Source organism: Stenella coeruleoalba (assembly GCF_951394435.1).
Source record: "Stenella coeruleoalba genome assembly, chromosome: 1".
NCBI lineage: Eukaryota > Metazoa > Chordata > Mammalia > Artiodactyla > Delphinidae > Stenella > Stenella coeruleoalba.
The window spans coordinates 58,136,504-58,157,396 of NC_137169.1; the positions used below are offsets into that span (position 1 = coordinate 58,136,504).

Genomic DNA, 20,893 nt, shown 5'->3' on the forward strand with positions numbered 1-20,893 from the left:
CCACATTTTTGAAAATATAAATTGGCTTACTTTTTACTTAAATCTGTTTTAGAAGGGAACTTTATATCACAACTTGCTCAGTGAGTGACTGCTTTTCCCCTGCCCCCAGCATATCAACTTACAGATCCACAGGGTCTTTGTGATGTCACATGGTTAATGTCCTATGTCAGGACCAGATTTCAGGTCTTTTGTGGCTGGAGCTCTCTCTTCTATCACTAAGCTGTGTGTGTGTGTGTGTGTGTGTGTGTGTGTGTGTGTGTGTGTGTGTGTGTGTGTGTGTGTGTGTGTGTGTGTGTGTGTGTGTCAAGATGGCATGATTGGATCTAGAGACCAGGAGTAGCAATTTGCACATAGATGTCTCAGCTGCAGATTTAACGTGCAGATTCGAGACCTTCCCATTATATATCTCGGCCAGTCCAATTACTTGCTTTCATTATTGAATAGATTACCTAGGAGGATTTACAGGGTATAAAAATGCTTTGTATGTAAAATTACTTCTCAATACACCTCAAACGTTAACCTCTGCTCCTTTGTGCTAAGCATTGCTCTCTCCATAGTTCTATTTTATAGCATCAGTTGTCTTCTACAGATTAATATATTAAGTCATATAGCATTTCAGGATACATTTATTTGGACTGCATTTTCTTCCAGTGCAGAGAAAATATTGGTTTCTTAAAAAATTAATCGTTGAGGTGAGGGTTCCTGAGACCAGCTGTATATATATGTTTGCCCAGGACTGGCCTATAGCTAAATGGCCTTTAATAGATATGATTGACTCAGATAAGGAAACAGCAATGGGGGAAGCACCTGAAGGGAAACGTTATTTGCTGCTCACAGCGGCAAAGGGGTAAAGTAGCAAGCAGGGCCATGCTCTGAAAGCAAGCTATAGGCAATAGTCATGTCAGGTTGTGCAAAGATGGCTTAGAGCTGATGGCAGGACAGGTTCTACATAGTCAGAGGCGTGAGCCCAAAGTTTATAAATGTAGACATAGCGACTCAAAAGACTGTCCACCTAGCCCCAAGTAAGAAGGCTTATGGTGAATGTCCTTATGTATATGTGTAACATTGCCGATGAGAAGCTGGTCACAGCGCATGTCCTGGAGAGCTGGACCTGCATCTCCACATTTAGCTCCCACATTACCAGCAGGCTTGAGTTCTTTGTTCACACCATTAAGGTTGCATACCATTTCATCTGCCACGTTTACTTACTTAGTCTACCCATTTCAGCTTCACTGTCCTCCATCCCCTTATCCCTACCCAGGTCCCATCTACCACCCCCAAGCCCGTCTTCCATTGAAAGTCACAGGGACTTCTGGTAATTTGGTCTGAGCCAGTGAAAGTCCTGGTCAGTTGCTGCTGCCTGTTTTTCATGACCAACGTGTCTAAATTCTTCAGTCTTTTCCTAGGAAGGGCTGAGTGGCTGTCTATCTTTTGCCCCTACCCTTTGTAGTGTGTGTGTGCTGGTTTTCGGAAGCAGGGGGCAGCTCTTTAGCTTGCCCAGCCCATAACCTTGTTGGCTGCCTTCTCTCTGGCTTTCTGGATGACGTTGTCCCTCCCTTGATCTCTGTGGGAATCCCAGCTCTGGAGGAAGGGACTGGGCAGGAGGCAGGGTACCTTCAACAAACACTTGGTGAATATGAGTCTGCAAGTCTGATGACCTTTCCATTTGTTGTCTGTTTCTGTGGTCACAGCCGGGTCTCAGGATGGGAAAGAGCCTTCCACACATTGTGAATCACTACGCCACTCCTCCTTAACAACTTCCACTGCCTTCCGGCTGCTTGCAGGGTAAGTGGTATGGGAGATGCTCTGCACACTAGCTTTGAGCTCAATTTTCTCCTCCTCCTGTCATTCCCTCCCAAGACTTCATTCCAACACATACAGGGTTTCTTCGTCTCTCAAGACCTAGTTCAAACACCACCTCCCTTGGAAGCCTTCTCAGACTTTGCTGATATGGAGGTAGCCCTCCTTCCCCTGGGCTCTCACAGCACTGTGTGTTCACCTGAGTTCAGGCACTTTGCACACGGTACTATAATTATTAGTTTATATATTGGTTATTCCCACCCTTCCTTGCCCTAGACTGTGAGCTTCTCACGGGCTGGTGTGAGCCTTATTCATCTGAGTGTAATCAGAGCCTGAGTTCCATACCTGGCTCTCAGCAGGTGCTCAGAAAATGTTAACTGAATGAATGCAGGAAAAGGGGAAGAGAATTGGTCTTCTGTTAATTTATTGAGCAAAGTACAGTAGGAAGATTCAAGGAGGCACTGATCCAGTAAAGAGAGCAACAGTGCTTTAATGAAACTTCTTTCAAATCTGTGAACACGTTAGCTATCAAGTAAATGCTTTTATTCTTTCTGCAGAACAGATTTCCAAAGAATAATCACAATGTTTAGGTTAATAAGATGCTGGACAGATGAGTAGTCAAAGAATGTTATAAAACAACAATTCCATCAACTATATACCAAATGCAAATTTACTGAGACATCAAGAGAATGTATGTTTATAGTTACATGGCTATAAACAAGACATTATTACAGTAATCAAGTCCATAAAACTAGAAAAAAAGCCATATAACAAAAAGGCCTTTCATAAGCTATTAAATGAGCACACACAATAGACAAACCAATTCTATATTTGAAGCAGCATATAGCACCAACATGTTGGCAGGACCAGTAGAGGGGTAATAGGCTGCTGGATGGAACAGGGGGAATCTCCGCCATCATCTACTTCAAGCCCTGTTTTACAGATGGTGAAATGGAGGCCCAGAGAGATGGAGTGCCTTGTTCAAAGTCACACAACACAGGGACACAGGATTGGCTAGACAACGAATGATCCAGGCCACCCAGCTCTAGGTAAGTGTTCTATTTTAACATACAGATAATTCTACTTGATGATTCAATGTATTTTTTTTTCCTATTAACAGATCTACCATAAAAGGTCAATACAAGTCCTAACACACTCTGGTATTATGTTTATTGAGAAAGGACTGACATGTACTGTGATTTACTTCTTGGGACTATATAGCTGTTAAAATTCAGAGTAATCACTCAGATGACACTCTCTTAGGTGCAAACTGACTGAGAAGGAGGAATCTGAAGGGAAAGTTTGGCACATCCTGCACTACCTAAACTAACTACCTTATGCCTCAAAATTACTAAATTGTTGGTATAATTTTTTTTTCTGACAGTTGAAAGATTAGTAAAGCACAGAAGTAGTCCCAATAGAGAGAAAGCAAATCAGGTCTTTCCTTTAAAGGGTAAGCATGGCACTTTCATTTTAATAATAAGGTCAAGAAATGTAAAAACCTGATTCTTATTTAGAAAAAAACCTACAGCTTGTGAACCACCTGGTATAGAAAGTGTTTCTCTAGTTAAAAAAAAGTGTTTCTGTAAAATACTTTGGAGTCATGAAATTCTGTCTAGCATATCTTGCCATGGTCCTGAGGCCTCAATTGGACAGATTTACGACGCACTAATGAAGATATAAGCATGGAAGAAGAGATCACTGTTAACAGAAGCAGCATTGCAGACAAAGTAGAGTGAACATATTTAAATAGCTTCATAGATATGAAGGCAAGGAGTTGCATGCACATAAGTGATTAGGTGTGTCATTATAGTGGTAGTTGGAAAAAATAACACACACTGGGCATTTGTCATTATCAAAAACCAGTTGCTGCCGAATAAACTGTGGCTTTACAAGTAGAATAAAGCCTGATAAATAAAAGTGACTTCTGCATATCATATATATGTATACATATATTATATTTTTCTCACATAGATGTCTAGTTATAAGTAAATCAACATTTAGCTACAATTTTTCTCCCCCTCGGGTCCAGCATCAAAGGATTTGATATCACTTTTCTTAAACATACCCTATACCTGGTTAGGAAGTTACATGATTTTCATACTCGTAGCCTTTATGATATCTGGCCAGCAAAAATAAAAATGAAATCTCCTGGGACCTCAAGTCCATTCCTTACCACTACAGGCATGTTAACAAATATACAGCAAACCATATTTGTTTTCTGTTATAGGTAAAAGAACATGTTTTAGTACTAAAGCATAAACTACGCTTGCTACCAAAAATGTGTACATAGCAGTATAATAAAAGTAATTTCACGAAAATATTTTGTAACAAGCGACATTATAAATATTTAAAGAAACATGGTAAAAATCAGAGTGAAAATAAGATTAGTGTTCTGAAACTATCAGTAGAAAAATATACTTATAAAAAAAGAATGTCTCATTAAGTGAAGCTGTAAATGTAAAGTTGTCTTATTAATGTACATTTCAAATATCACCTTTTGAAAGGAAAAACCGTTCTCTCTCCAACAGGTGCCTATAATTTACTTGGAAACTGGGCGTTTTGCAGAACTAAGCATAGATGACAAGAGGGTAACAGCGGTGGCGTGATTTCCACGTGGTCCTGGAAGAGTGAGGGCCGTTCACAATGCTGAATAGGCAGGTGACTTGGAGAAATACGGAATATATTTGAGCAGTTTGGAAACAGTACTGCATTTGTTCACCCACAATCAGCATAATGCTCAAAGCTCAGACATTAGATTTTAAAAGGGGCTTGCGCTACAGGGCAGGACTACAGAACTAGGGAAAACCATTGTAAATAATTCCTTCTTGGGGAGGGATCCTTTCTGAGAATATTTTAAATCGTTCATTGGTAGTTGTTTTTAATGAACTGAAGCTGAATTAAAATATCAAAGGTCTAATGTATGGTTTGGGCCCATAAATAAGCATTTTAAAAGACCCTCTCTTCCTCTTTGATAAAGTTAACATACCCTCTGGCCACAGGAGATGCCTTCTTTTGGCATCGCCACTGGAAATTCTAAGGATGTGTGGCAGGACCATCATGCCCAGAGGAAAATCAAGGAGCCCAACACCCAGCTGCTGGAACCGTGGGCCCAGGTAGCGAATCACTGGATCCTAGCCTCTCTCAGATGGTGTGAGGACAAGCTAGGGATGACGATGACGCTGCAGGTATTTGAAAAGAGCTTAAGTAAGTAAGTGTCTGATACCTTTACGTTCTTTCTGTATGTATGTTTCTTCCCCATCATGATCTGCCCACTTGGGGCTGGGAGGTGAACATTACCTCTGAGGACATGCTCTGGTGGCAGAGGAAAGATAGAGGGGAGGCAGAGAAAGTGAGCTAAATCACAAAGTTGGGCCAAGGAGAGCAGCTGTTTTTCACGCATTCCTGCTCTTCTCTTGGCCCGGCTCACGGCTGCTCTGTCTCGCTCCCCTCGTTAGAGTGGAAATTTCAGAGGTGTCTACCCCTGCTCCAGAGAACGTGAGCCCTGGGGCACAGCTGCCCAGGGTACTCCCCAAGGGCCTCCTCCCCTTTTCTAGACGCAGGATCACTGAAGCCCGAAAGCCCTTGGTGAATTAATAGTCATATCATAAAAGGGCTTTTAGTTCAGTTTTTAAATTTTAATTGGCACAGTTTAGTGTAGCCTAAGAGGTCAGCACGATTTCAAGAGGAGAGAGATGCCTTCATTACTCAATGACAATGAATGCAGTCTTCAGGGTGTTCTTTACTTTTTGTACAATAACTATGAGAAAAGAATTTAATTCTACCCACACACAGCTCAAGATAGATAAAGGTATAACTTCTTCTGGAGCTGAACTGATGGTCTGGAGAGAGAGACATTTTAATAGGGAAATAAGCTTTGAGATGTGTATATACAAACACACATATATATATACACAAAACACTCCTCACCCACCTATACTGTACAGATTGGCATAACCCTACTAAGAATATACTATGAGAGAAAGGCTTTAGGACAAGTTATTCTTGGCATTTTAATCGAGACGAGTCCTTAGGTAATTTAGGTCTTAACTGGATCACTCACATATTTGTTTTTTTAAAAGGCCAGACCAACTTTCCTTCAGCAGTAACCCAATATGACACCAGAGTTAACGAATGGAAAACAAGATTGTTATTCTCTATTAATTCATTAAAGGGCATTTTAGAGAGAGGACAACTTGGAAAACAAAGACTTCAGAGTCCATGATTCCAAGTTACTTAAGAGCATTTTAGTTATTAGCAGTGGTTACCAAATAAGCCGAAGGTAAATCTTTTCAAGGAGCTGCTCATCGTTTGCTTTGTTGAGAAGAGGGGAGGAACCACTTCACTACTCCTCTATAAGATGATGCAGGTCTTTTTATCCTTGAAAGGGTTTTCTGAAGTTGGTATCCCCATCAGCAGAGGGTCATTCCTCGCATGTTCCTCGCAGTAGGACATGAGGTCCGCTGATGCCTTTGAAACCTGGTGCGCAGACAGACCAAAGCAAACAAAGAAAATATTTACAGGATACAACTAGAGATGATCATACTAAGTGACGTAAGTCAGACAGACACATACCGTATGACATCACTTATATGTGGAATCTAAAACATGGCACAAATGAACCTATCTACAAAACGAACAGACTCGTAGACATAGAGAACAGACTGGTGGTTGTCAAGGGGGAGGGGGGGGAGGGAGAGGGATGGAGTGCGAGTTTGGGGTTGGCAGAAGTAAACTACTATATAGGTTGGATAAACAACAAGGTCCTACTGTATAGCACAGGGGACTATATTCAGTATCCTGTGATAAACCATAATGGAAAAGAATATATAAAAAAAGAATGTCTATATGTGTATAACTGAGTCACTTTGCTGTAGAGCAGAGATTGGCACAAAACTGTAAATCAACTATGCTTCAATAAAAAAAAAATTTTTTTAAATATTTACAAACTTGAAAGGTATTTGAATGCTAACCCACTGGGTGGAAGACTGTTGGAGAACAGGATAACCAAAGTATCACTCCCAGATTATCTGTTACTTAAAGAGGGAAAAGTTACTTCTAAATGGAGAAATCTGGCAGATAAGGCCTTCGTTAACCAAGTGATCAAACTGACATCAGATGTCTCTTGGAGTGAGTGCAGAAGACTTGCCACCAGCCAGCTAGTCTTTCTGCCCAAACTTTTAGCCTGAATTTGATCGTCAGCAAACAATCCCATCTAAAGTGAAGGCCATTCTGAAAAGTGAGTGGCCTGGAATCTTCGAAACTGGACTATGTGTTAGATACTATGAGCAGCTGATCTGAATGTAATCCCTGTACTGTGGTTACGCAGAAGAATGCCCTTATACTTAGGAGACAGATGGTGAAGTATTAGGGGCGATGCGTCACGATGTTTGCAAATAACTTGCAACAAATTTAAAGAAAAAATTATGTCAGTTTTGTGAGTGTGTGTGTGTGTGTGTGTGTGTGTGTGTGTGTGTGTGTAGAGACAGAAAACAAGTGGGTAAAATGCTAATAACTGGTGAATCTTGGTAAACAGTATATGGGTGTTTGTTACAACTCTTCCACAGGTTTGAAATTTCTCAAAATAAAAAGCTGGGGTGGGGAGGGGAACAAGAAAAGTGTCTGTGATTCAAAGGAAGGTTGTATCTTAGTTTCTATCCAATAACAAATCGATGAGAATGCAGAACAGAGTTAAAGAACCGAATTATGGGCTCGGAGCCAAAACTCAGAATGGAGCCAAATTCTAGTAGAGCTTCAAGATTTACTGGTAAAGACAGGACTTGGGGGAATAAAAAGAGGGACAAAGCCAGCACGGGAAGATGCAGTACCTTACTTCGGCATGAGTTAAAAATGGAAATACCACACCCTGTTCAGAAGTCTGAGTGGGAGACCCGTTAGAATAATCAGATAAGTGTCCTCAGGCCAGGGGCACAGGCAGCCTCCTGTTTTTTTTTTTTTTTTTTTTTTTTTTTGCGGTACGCGGGCCTCTCACTGTTGCGGCCTCTCCCGTGGCGGAGCACAGGCTCCGGACGCACAGGCTCAACGGTCATGGCTCACGGGCCCAGCCGCTCTGCGGCATGTGGGATCTTCCCGGACCGGGGCACGAACCCGTGTCCCCTGCATCGGCAGGCGGACTCTCAACCACTGCGCCACCAGGGAAGCCCTGTAGGCAAATTCTTAACCACTGCGCCACCAGGGAAGCTTTTTTTTTGTTGTTGTTGTTGTTGTTTGTTTTTTTTCAGCCTCCTGTTTTGAAGACAGGTGACTATCTCTAGGCCCAGAGGAATTTATCAGGTGACTGCTTCAGTATCTAGGAGACGGCCATTACTCACAACATTCCAAGGCACTCACCGCCTAGCCCTCTCTGAGGGTCTGGGGGGAAAAGACGTCAAAGTCAGGTGACCCAACAAATGCCTTCTGGTTTCCTCCAGATCTCAACTAACGCTGGCGATACTTACCCTGGGTTGCAGACTGTGGTTGTCCAAGTCTGCACACACTGAAAAACCCACCTTCTCCTAAAAAGGACACCTGGGTGTTGACTTATGCAAGGCCACCTTGGCTGCACTGATAACTCTAGAACACTTCATACATTCCAGAGGGATGACGAGGGTGTTTACAAAGTCCACCTGGAAGCCCTGTCCCGAGGGAGAACACGGTGACAGAGGGGGCTCGACCATGTGCGCTCAGGGAAGGCAGGTCCTCAGGAAATCCTGTCACGGGCTTTAGGTTTTCCGTCCGCAGAGAGCCTCACACAGACACTTTGTATCGCCAGTGCTACGTTGAAATGAAAGTTAAGATTCGGAGGCTCTCAGCCGGCTCAGGGAACAGCCTGGCACCTGGCCCAATTACATGGCATCCACCTTCTCAGAAATGTGGCCCGGCCTTGGGAGGGCAGAGGGAGCCGGTCAGAAAACACGTCTGACCCACTCAAGGCTCTTACCTTTATTCTTTCGATGGAGGCTTCCATTCTCAACTGCTGCACGGTCCTTCTTGCCTGGGCGATGTTGTTGGTGCTGGCTGTCTTGGTCGACATCTTCGGTTACGGTTTCACCTGAAATCTGAAGAGAACTTTTCTGTCAAAGGTGAAGAACAGTCATCTTTAAGTTGCTGAGACCTTCATAATGCTTTGAGGGGAAAAGGATGCATTCCCGGTCACCACAGCCTCTTGGAGGCTGCTACCACAAAGCCCCTCCGCAATGGGAGTGGCGGCCTCAGTTTCTAAGCTTGTAATCCTTTTGAGCACCTTCATGAATCTTTCCTCTGCAGAAACCCAGTACTAGTAGTTTAATCCATGCGCCCCATATACAGCATAAAGTAGCATTTTCTAAGGGGAAACAAACACACACACACATCCGTGGTAGTTACCAGGCCTCCGGCCAACGCGGGCCATGCTCCACGTGCAGGTTAACATTACTGCCCTGTACGTTAATAGAAGGTTTGATTTCATTTCGTTTTGGCTCTCTTACCCAACTATTACACTGATACAAATCCTGGCAACAGAAAAGGGCAGAAGAGAGTGCTTCTGGAGAACTCTGCACAAAGGGTGCATTTTTAGGTGCTATCAAGATCTGCAGTCGTTTGGAGAAAGTTAGGCAGATAAGGAAGCCTTTATTGAGGAAAAAGTGGGAACCTTTCAGCTGAAAGACTCTCAATGACAGATCCACAGCAAAAGTCACACAGGATACAGCCTCAAGCCTGAAATATTTAATGAAATTACATCAGCACCTCCCCCCCCCCCCCCCCCCCGCCCCGCCCCACCCCGTTGACCTCTCTGGTTTCATCCTGGTGGCCAGGGCACTGGCTAATCCCACACCCCCATCACATGTTCGTGGGCCTGCCCTCTGCCTCTCTCTCCCAGTGAAAACAAAGGAAACATCCCGGACCTTGAGCTTCGACCGGTCTAGTTGCCCAATGGCATAGTCCAAGGGGAAGGCGGGCTGGGGAAAAGCACTGCCCGGTGCCCCTGCCATATGTGGCTAAGTTCTCTCTCGGCACGGTGGCGGAAGACATCGCAGAGCTGGCAGCCCTGGCAGTTTTATGAGTCAGAGCAGGTGGACAGTAGGTGTGCCTCGCCGGCGCCAGGCAAGGACTCAGCAACGTCTGAGGGCACCGTGGCACCAGCAGCAAACGCAGGCTGACTCAACCTTCTGGAGGGGCCGCGGGTGCACAAGGCATATCTGCCATAAAGGCTTACGTTAGACAAGGCTGCCGAAAACAGCCACCCACGGCGCCTGCGGTGTGCACGGAGTTCTACTGCACTCAGAATGCGGAGTTCAAGGACTCGGGTAGGGCTTGTACCTTCTAAGTCAGAGGCAGCTTTGGATCAAATGCCCAAATAAAACTGTGCTTTTAACTGCGTGCGGAACTTTGAAGTCCAGCCAAATCAGCAAGCTTCATGTTCCTGGTTTGGACCCTACCTCTTCCAGTTACTGAACCTCTATGAGCCCATGTTTTCTCATTTGTCATATAGGGATACTACTGTTTTTGAGGATTCAATTCACTGGTGCACATGCAGTGTTTTGCATAGGACCAAGGCACTCCATACACAGCAGCTGCTATTGAATTTATCCTTGGGGGTCACACCCAGCACAATGAATGGGAATCCTCTGTGTACCTACCTGCCTCCACCTGGTCAATGGGCCTCCAGGCGTCTTGACCGACGGGTCTGGGTGGGCTGTGGGCATGGGCCCCAGGCAATTCTGCTGCACTCTGGTGTCAGGGCAGAATAGAATGGCTGGAAACAGCCCTCTGAGGATTCCCCTAGCATAAGGGAGCCCAAGCCCTGCAGGAAACTGGGAGGAGCCGTAGTGTGTGGCAGGGCACGCTGGCCTTGCCTTGGGCGACCCGGTTACAACACACTTCCAGACAAGCTGCCTCCTCCTCAGATTCCACACTCATCCTGCCCCACCCAAAGGAGAGGCTGAGGGTCTCCTCCCGGTGACTTTGCACACACCCAGCGGTCTGGCCCAGCCCTTCTGCGCTCCCAGCAAGCACCTGTTAACAGAGCCTTTGAAATGGGTCTAAGGCAGCAGGCAGCCTTTCTGCGAACAGTTTGAAGTGCTCTGATTCACAGCGCGCTGGTCCTCGTTTTGTTCCCTGTAGCATGTTAAACTGGGCTCCCCTGCCAGCTGGTGCCGGTTCTGAGGATTGGCCCCCAGCCTTCAGAATGCGAACGTGACACCCTTTCTGAGTGGCCTGTGGTTTCCAGGCTGCACCCTTAGGACTTTCTAAATGTTCCCTTTGCAGGAAAATAACGCCAAGCAGTCTCTTCTTCTCAACCTCTAGGGCATAAAGTTTCCAAGGCCTGAGCAAGTTTTCCTGTAACTGCAGAACATTTCACACACGTATCAGGACTGGGTCAGCCATGGCTCCTCCCACCCACACAGCTGTAAGGAAATAGACCACAATTTGGCTTTAGTTATAAAATGCTTGGGTAGGTCCTCCTAAAATTGGTGAGAAACTTTGCATCTGGTACACGGACGACTTACTTCCTGACTGTATTATAGTCACGATTATAAACAGCCAGCGGTTCACAGTTCATGCTTGCCAGCTTGGGGCTCTTACAGCTTTCCCCACTTCTGACATCTGTGTTCTGACCTGCTCCTTCACAGAGAGCCCCCTCCCTATCCCTCAGATAGCTTCCCGCTCCCTTCTGCTGGGGATCCCTCTAGAAAAAGTTGTACACTGGGCCACTGGTAAAGAACGTAATTTCTTGGGCTTCCCTGGTGGCGCAGTGGTTGAGAATCTGCCTGCCGATGCAGGGGACACGGGTTCGAGCCCTGGTCTGGGAAGATCCCACATGCCGCGGAGCAACTGGGCCCGTGAGCCACAACTACTGAGCCTGTGCGTCTGGAGCCTGTGCTCCCCAACCAGAGAAATCGCGATAGTGAGAGGCCCACGCACCGCGATGAAGAGTGGCCCCCACTTGCCACAACTGGAGAAGGCCCTCGTGCAGAAACGAAGACCCAACACAGCAAAAATAAATTAATTAATTAAAAAAAAACAACTTATGATAACACGCGTCCAATGGAGAAGTCAAATCAAAATCATGTCGTTTTAACTTAAGGAACCTCTTCAAGGAACTCGGTGGGCTGAGCTGCCTCACGTGTACGAAAGCAGGGTCACGGCTGCTTGACGTCTGAGCGGTGGGTGGTGTTTACAGGAGCAGGAGGTCTTGCTGAGGACGTCCTCCCCACTTGCAGCTGCTCTGCATTGCCTCAACAGCTGGGCTGGGGCAGAACCAGACCGAGAGGCTGGGACACAAACATCTCTGAGCCTCTCTGCACCCTCAGAGGGTGTCTTTGGTCTTCCCTCAATGCACGGATGTCTGGCTGTTTGTTTGTGCTACTACTTGGATAAAAAACTTGCGTTATTCTTACTCCAAAAATAGCTTCCAAGACAAACAGCGCCCGATGTATAGGACCTTAGAGCACACACATACTTTCATCTGCATTCGTCTGTGAAGCCTCACTCTCAGCCTGAAAGGTAAATTACTCTTTCATCCTTGTTTTATAGATGAGGCAACCAAAATTAGAAAAACTTGCTCCAAGTTAATCCAGCTCAGAGCCTTGAACTAGCTTTTAAGCCTCTCCACCCCAGAAGCCACACTTCCTATTGTATCAAGGAAAGGATGCAATTCCAATTAATTTGATCTGCAAACACTCTGAACATCACTGAACAGTCTACAATGTGGTTCTCATCAAGGGCGACCTTGACACTCCATGACCTGGAGTTGTGGCCTTGCTGATGGCTTCACGTTTGTGCAACACCCCTTCTGGTGCAGAAGGCCTCTGCTTGTCTGTCTAGTGCCCTGGAAGACAGGTCTCCCCTCTCATATCCATAAGCTAAGTGAGAATGTTCTCGCTGTGGCTATTAGGCAAGGACTGAGGTCGATTTCTGGAGTCACTGGATAACCCACCCAGAAGGGCCCAGGCCTGTGCCTGCCTGTGCAGACACCCAGGTTTGATAAAACTCTGGCTATTGCGTCCGCAGCCTTGTTTCCACTTTTACATGTGGCTGAGAGATTTGAATAAACATAAGTAGTATTTAGCTATTCAAATACTTTGCATTGGTTTTAATGCTATTATTCATCTGAATTCTCAGTTTCCTAGAAATTCCTAGGAACAAGATGTCACTTTAGGGAAATGTGGGCATTTTAATCTTTGTCTAGTGGGGCCTGAAGCAGGGAGAGGAGGGTGGGGATGGAAAGTGTGTCACAGAGCACACTCTGCGGGGAAGGCACCAGGAAGCCCCAGGATCTGAATCACAAGTCATCATGGCCCGGCCAGTAACTGAATCACTGGAGTGACGCCAACTTTCTGAGCAAACACACCCCTTGTGGCTGTAATGAAAGAGCAGACTGCAAAAAAAAAAAAAAAAAGCCAGCAGGCTACCACTTACCCTCTGATCCTGCCTTCAACCATCAATGTCCTACCCCAGCTCTCTGCCAAAGGGGACAGCAGTCTGTCTCACAGGCTTGTTGGAAAGACAAACCGGAGCGCCTGGCACTGGTGCACCCGGTACACACAGACATGTAACCAGTGCTGGGCCCCCAGGCTGGTTAATACTGAAAACCACGTGTTCAGTGGGAAACAAGGGAAAAATTCAGACAGTAAAAGAAGAGTTTCAAGGTAATGTGATCAGGTAGCAACATCTACTGATAGGGTCTTGGCAGGAGTTCAGGGAGTGGACAGTCAGGCCCCTAAGAACCGGTTTTCTATTCTCATGAACACTTCTTATTTTCTATCAGAGCCTGCAGGCTGAATGCAGACTGCAGATGTGTTTGGCTGGGTCCCACAGAGGGTTAACTAAATTGTGTGTGTGTGTGTGTGGATGGAGGGAGGGAGGGAGGGAGGGAGGGAGAGAGGGAGAGAGGGGGAGGGGGGGAGAGAGGGAGAGAGGGAGAGAGGGAGAGAGGGAGAGAGGGAGAGAGGGAGAGAGGGGGAGAGAGAGAGAGAGAGAGAGAGAGAGAGAGAGAGAGAGAGAGAGAGAGAGAGAGAGAATGTGTGTGTGTTTTAATTGTCAACACTTGAAAAATGAAGAGATTTCACCTTAAAAAGAAAAATTTCTGGAAAAATCAGAAAATCTTACACAAGTGGGCTGGATCTGAGCAGAGGCACACCTGCCAGGCCCTCTATTTGAAATTGTGGCACAGCCTTTACACTGTGCCTCGGATATTTAGTTCCTGGGACATGCTCAAGGATTAGGCCAGGGGACTTGGACTCATCCCTGCCCCTGCCCCTTCTTACCTTTGGCGCCCTGGGCGGGACCTGTAGCCTATCTAAGCCTCAACTTCCTCATGGGAAAAATGGGGATAATAATACTTTTCTATCTCAAAGGACTGTTAAGGCATCAGATAAAATAAGCATGTGAGTGTAGTAAACACAGAGGACACGCCTGCGGAGCGCTTGGTAGCTGCATCCGCTGATCACAGCCCGTGGGAAGCCCTCTGAGCACCCGCAGGCCCTGACGTGTTCCCCCCTCCTGGAGTGGGAAAGTAAACTACCTCTCCCAGTGTTATCAGCTGAGTTGTATCCCCCCAGAATTCACAAGGTGTAGTCCTAACCCCCACCCCAAACAAAGCTCGCAGGCAATGAGGTCAAGGGTAGTTGAACCTGTGACTGGCTGGCTGCATGTGCTGCCCTGCTCCTGTCCAGTTCCGAGAACACAGAGCGCAAGGAACAAGTTGCTGGCCTAGGGGGGATGGAAAATAAGACGGACAGATGAGGGAGGGCTGCATAGAACGGTGGAAGACGTGCTTTGCGGTGGGGAAGAGACAGCGAAGTGACAGTGATGTTCCTTTCTAAGAGAAGTATGTGTGGGCTCAGAATCAGCAGTGAAAAAGAAAGAGAACAATTCTCTCTCAAAACCTCAACAGAGCACTTCCTCTAAAAGCAGATGCTTTTAAACTTGCTAATAACCCTTTGAAGTCTTTGTCTGGTATCTTTGATTAGTAGATTTTACCTGACATCCAGGGCACATGTCACTGAATAATGATGATGGTGATGAAGATGTTATTGCTATCGTTATGATGATAAAATTCAAAAAACCACCACCACTTACTGAGTACTTAGTATGTGCCAGGTAAGTAAATTCCAAGAATCATTTCATTTAATCTTCTTAGAGATGAATTCTTTTATCATTTCTGCTTTATAGATGAAGCACAGAGAGGTTAAAAGATCTTGCCGAAGATCACGCTGATTTACGTAGCAGAGCTGGGACTCAGGGCCACCTGACTCTCAAGGTCATCCTCTCCATCGCCACTCTCTACTGCAGGCCTCTGAACATCAAAGACACAAGGAAGGAATCGGGAGAAAGCAAGGCCAAACGTCAGCCAGAAGCACTGGACAAAGAAGACAAGGCCTCCCTTTAGGGCCTGTTGCTCCTTCAGATAGGTGGTTTCCATAGCAATGACGGTAGAAGTGGGGAGTTCAATGGCCTTGAGAGAAGATCTAAGCGAAGGAGAGCTGGTTGCTCTTATTTAAAAGAAGGACTGCCCCAGATTCCAGGTAGGACTACTGCTAAAGATGCAGGATGGTCCCATCATCCTCCTGTGCCCTAGAGAAGCTGGCAGGGAGCCATGAGAATGAGGCAATCCTGGGTAATAAATCCAGAGGAGAGAGCTGCACAGCCTGAGCAGCTGGTTCCTAACTTAACTGTGTATCTAGAACACCTGGGGCATTTGTTAAAGAAAATCTGATTCATTATATCTGATGCAGAGCCCAAGAATCTGTATTTACAAGCTTTCTAAAGGATTCCGATACAGGTCCTCCTGAGAAATACCAGTGATGATTATTAGAGTCTCTGCCTCTTGGTTCGACCCATGTTTATTTCTGCCTGGGTCTTAGAACAGGTCAGTTTAAAAGAATGCCACTTCCTACCTATGCTTAACTTTTCAAAGCTCTGGACAAGTCCTGGAAAATTCTAACTCCTTCTAATGACCTTAACCTACAGGATTAACCCTCCTTCAGTTTGAAACAGTTCTTAGCATTTAACATCCTTTGTAACTCAAGTCTAAATTTGTTTTCCTTAACAGCTACTTCCTTTTGGAAAGTGCCTCCTCCCTGGTTTCCGAGACGCCAGACCATCATGTTCTTGCCTGTCTAACGCTCTTCCTTTCTACAGCTCTTGTTCCTTCTTCTGAGTTTGGTTTTCTCAGGGGCCCAGTCCTGGAGGGCTGGTGTAACAGAGCGAACAAGAGCCTTTAGAGTCAGATAAATTCGAATCCTGGCTCATCACGGACTACCCCACGTTGTTTCACTTCTCTGACCTTCAGTTCCCTCATCTGTAAAATGGGAAGGGATAATAATAGTACCTACCTAACAGGGTTGTACCAGGAGGATATGAGAGAACATACGTAAATTACTCAGCACCTGCCTGACCTGCAGTGGCCTCAGTGACGGCAGATGCCTTACCCATTAAGGACTTTAGCTAAGACCAACACATTTCTTGTGCACACAGCCCTGACTCTTTACCTTAATTCCAATGTCTAAATAAAAAAGCCTATTTCAATTTACACTCGAATGCTGCACAGCTGCTTCAAACACAACACACCTAAACCCCGATGCAACACAGCCGCCTGCCCCCAATCTTTCTCATGTCCCTTTCTCAATGAGTGACACCACCGTTGTCCTGATCACGAGGCATCCTTTTGCATTAGCCCTCCTTCCAATTCCTAAAACCAAGCTTTGTCCAACAGAAATGTGAGCCACGTATGTGAGGTTAAATTTTCTAGTAGCCACATGAAAAAAAATTAAAAAGTGAAATTGATATATTTTATTTAGCCCAATATGACCAAAATTAAAACGTAAATCAATGTTAAAAAAATCGAGATATTTTATTCTAAATCTTTGAAGCTCAGCGTGCGTTTTGCACTTACGGCACATCTCGATTTGGATGAGCCACATTTCAAGTGCGCAGCAGTCACAGCGGCCTTTACTGAACAGCGTAACCTTAGACTCTGGCACTTTCTAAATTCTTTTGATTCCGACACTGACAAACCCCGCATTGAAATTTCTCCCCATTTTCCGGTCTTGGCTCCCAGCACCTCAAGTGAGGGCTATTGCAACAGCCTCATAACCACTTATGTCCCTTATTTTCCTCCAGTCTAATCTATCCTGACCAGCATATGCTCAGATAAAGTACCATTTTCAGTTTATTTCTCTCTGGCTCAAAAAAGTTCCAGGGATTCGCCAGGAACTCCAGAAAAAGTCCAAAGGGCTCAGTTTTGCAGTCAAGATCCTCCCTAGTATTTTGGCCCCATAATAAAAATCCTAATCATAAAAGCAGCTTATTGCTACACAGAGCTTACACCAGACACCAGCCTATACGCCAATCACTGTCAATACGTTATCCTACTGCATCCTCACAATCACCCTGTGAGAAATTCTGTGTATTTTCACCCCCATTTTATAAATGAAGAAACTGAGGCACAGAGGGGTTAAATATGTACCTAGCGTCAAACAGCTAGCAAGCTGCTTGGCTGGGATTTGAGCCCAGGCAGTCTGACTCCAGGGGCCCAGCTGGAACCTCACCTGCTGTATACTGCTGTAGCCTCAGGGGGCTGTCACCCCATCCTCTGGCTTTGTGGGCTGCGTTTTCAAGTTCCATCTGCAAATCTCCACCCAAGTTCTCCGCCTGCTTCTCCTGGCCAATTTAAATTCTCTCTTCTTTTAGGCTAGTTCACATTTTTAACTCTTCCAGGAAGGGCTCCCTAACTATCAATACTTTTGCTTACAGTGACTAATTCCCCTTACGAATTCTTGCTATATGCTTGAAGCTCAGGGGTTTCAAGGACCCCTAAGGGATGGCCCATGCATGAGATGGAGAGGCAGGGGGAGATGTGAAGGAAGCCCCTAAAACTGCATGCAAAATTCGGTTGTGCGCCTATGTTTATTTTTTCTGAAGTGAGGATTTATAGCTATCATCAAGCTCTCAAAAAGGGTCTGCAACACCATTTATTTATTTCAATGCTTAACTGTATGTTATTTAATGCTTATTGTTATGTAACTGACGTTGTGTGTGAAAATCGTCTTCCCACTAAACTGTGGGAAGTTTAGCTCAATAATAATAGTATAGCAAGTACAGTTATTCATTACTTACTATGTGCCAGCTACTATGTCAAGTACTCTCTAAAGAGAATACTTCACTTAATACTGCCTGCAACTGTAAGAGGTCACATTTATTATACCTATTGGGACTGAAGCTCAGGAAGGTTAAATCATTTGCCAAGATCAGACAGCTAGAAAGTGGTAGAAACAGGATTTGAACCCAGAACTCTCCTACGTCAAAGCCACGCCCTTAACCAGGCAGGTGCGTTATCCATGCCATCTTCTCTCTCGTAGTGACTAATGCAGAGAATGGGGCCTCAATAAATACCTGGGTTAGGTTAAGACACTCAATATAGCAACCAATACAACACATCAGCCAGTGTGAACCTATTACCCTTAGTTGTGTTATTGTGTACAGTGTTTGTCTTCTTAGAAACAGGATACACCTTGCTGCTCCTTCCCCCATGTACCCTGCAGAAGACTGCCTGTTCCAAGCCAAAGGTTACCCTTCACAGCTCTGAAGAGCTGGACTGGAGTCCCTGGGACTCCAATGCACCTGATCAGGGCCAGTTTCTGGGACTGTGAACATTCACCTCCAGCGTGGGCTGGCCACTTGCGTGGTGCCCAGGTTCTGAGGGCAATGCTGCTCTGCACCCCCATACTGTGCCCCAAACAGGTTCACAGCCAGTGGAGGCGGGCCGAGGGAGCAGCTCTCTGACGTGCACTGCAGAGGTGCAGGGTCCAGCTCCCCCCACCGTGTATGCCGAGCTAGGGTCCAGCCATGCAGAGGCACGTGTTTACCATCAAGACTGCGAGTGACTTTTACAAACAAGTTTTACTCTCTACCTAGCATAGTGAGACTGGCTGAGAAATGATTTGCTCATATCTGCGTGGCTGGCTGAGGACAGCTGCATGTCCCATTTGTTTATTCATGAATGAATAAATAAATGAATGGATGAATTCCACAACTATTTAATACTGAAGACAAAGGCTGACACTAACAGAGTGCTTTTCCTGTGCCAGGCACTGTGTTCAGGGCTTTATGTAAAGTTATCTTACTTACTCTTTACAGCACCTCTGAAAAAGAAATTACTATTATTTCATTAACTAGTTTTGAAAAGAATATATGTGCATAGTCAAAATTTTAAACAGTCGAAAGGCGTAGGCAACAAAAAATAGCTGTCCTTCTAGTCTAGACTTCCCAAGGTAATCACTGTTACCAGTTTCTCGTGTTTCCTTCTGAAGACATCACACGCATACACAAACGTGATTACCCACATACCTGTTCCAAAAAATACAGACGGGAGCATCTCATGCATTGCTCTGTACCCTGTTTTTTTATTTTAACTATATATTTGGGGGTTATGGTGAAGGTGGTGTTATTAGCCCATCTTCCAGATGAGGAAACTGAAGCTCTCCAGGGCTGAAATCAACCCTGGTGTTCCTAGCCATCACTGCACACATCACATCTGTCTGCAGGTTCTACAGGAGAAGCTTGCTGGGGCTGGAGAGAGGAAGTGGGAATGATCAGAGAAGCGGAAGACTGAATTCCTGCCTTCAAAGGGCTCACTGCTTTGGGGAGCAAACGATGCTATATGACGTGAGGAAGCCCCCTCCTCCCCATCAGCCTTCCTGAGGGATCTGCCTTGCACCCCCTCTACCTCCCCTAGCAGGGCTGGATGCTGTCTGCAATGAGATCCCTTACCCGGGCTGTTGTCCCCAACACAGCCATTCCACCCTCATTCCTGGTGGGCTGACAAAGCAGCAGAACAGAGATATTTAGGATTCTGGTCATAAAGGCCTAGCATCTCCCTGACTTTGAGCAGAGGACGTGCTTTCTAATCCTGCTAAGCAGAGAGGAGCTCACCTACGTGCCCAGAGCGAATTAAGACAAACAACCGAACACCTAACGGGAGAGCTGAAAGTGAGGCAACAGGTAAACGCCGTTACATCCATTTTCGATTAAGAAGCAACTAAGTAGTCATTCTCCTGCTTTGAACAGCACAGCTGCTTGAAGGCGTAGGAGTGGGGGGGGGGGGTTGAGAGAGAGAAAGGCTGAGAAGGACTGAGCCGTGTGTGTGCAGCACACTGACATTTACAGTCACCAGCTGGGCTGGGCATGGCCGACAAACAATGAATGTGGGCTGTTACACTGGTGATTAAGGGGCTTGTGACTCCAACAAGATGGACTAAGCCCTGAATATGAATAAGGAGTATCAGTGGGCCCATAAGGCAGGCCAAGCGCAAGCATTAGGAGCTTAGAGAAGACAGAGTCAGTGAGGGCTTGAGCAAGGACACGTGCACGAAGGATACAGTTCTTAAATGGATCAGTCCCTTAAGGATACGAACTGGATAGGTGGTGGCAAAGGATTGGGGAGAATTTAGAACGGTTATTGAGGGGAGCAGTAGAGAGTGGATGAAAGCTGATTCTGTTACGTGAAAATGGGAGCCACTGAAGGTTTCTGACCAGAATGACAGGCATAGGAAGTGTTATCAGAAAAACAACCCAAAAACCTTTTGTAGGATGGAATAGAAGTGGGGGACAGAGAGAGACAAGTAGAGTATTTCCATGGAAGGTCTAGAGGGCAGGCAATACGGTATAGGTCATTTTTTTTTTTACGATCAGATGGAACTGGGTTCAAATCTGGGCTGTGCCACTTCGTGTGTATGTGGAATGAGTCACTTAGCCTCACTGAACCCCGAGGCGCTCTATCTGTAAAATGAGGTAACAAGAGTGCCTACCTCATAGGACTGTAATGATTTAATGGGATCATATAGAAAAGAGCCCGGCACACGGAAACCACTCAATGTTATCTATCAGCATCATTACTGCCATTAGGAGTTAGAGCATAAGGTTTCAAACATATGGAGGCAATTGGAATGTAAAGAAAAAGCTGGATGCAAGAGATAGGAAATGTAAGAATGAACAAGACTTCTTTCTTTGGGCTGGATGGGGATCAACAGCCCGGAAATGGTGGCTGAGCGCTAGACTTTGGAGGGAGAGCATGAAGAAAAGAGCAGGGCGCACCCTTGGGCCTTCCCCG

The 20,893-nt window shown here is 45.7% G+C and overlaps 1 protein-coding gene across 7 annotated transcripts in view; it reads right to left on the bottom strand.

Annotated features, from left to right (window-relative positions):
* Positions 1-804: 804 nt before the first annotated feature.
* The window catches only part of GNG12 (G protein subunit gamma 12), a 280,258-nt gene continuing 260,169 nt past the window's right edge, over positions 805-20,893 (bottom strand). For 6 of the 7 annotated variants that reach the window (XM_079917654.1, XM_079917651.1, XM_079917650.1 and 3 more), the window contains exons 3-4: positions 8,741-8,858; positions 806-6,279 (exon numbers count right to left, since the gene is read on the bottom strand). In XM_079917654.1, coding sequence (XP_079773780.1) covers positions 6,154-6,279; positions 8,741-8,833 — 219 coding nt within the window. In that variant the 5' untranslated portion in view covers positions 8,834-8,858 and the 3' untranslated portion in view covers positions 806-6,153. Of the gene's footprint in view, positions 6,280-8,740; positions 8,859-13,200; positions 13,319-20,893 lie in introns of those variants that run through there. The other variant, XM_079917656.1, reaches the window with a different exon arrangement.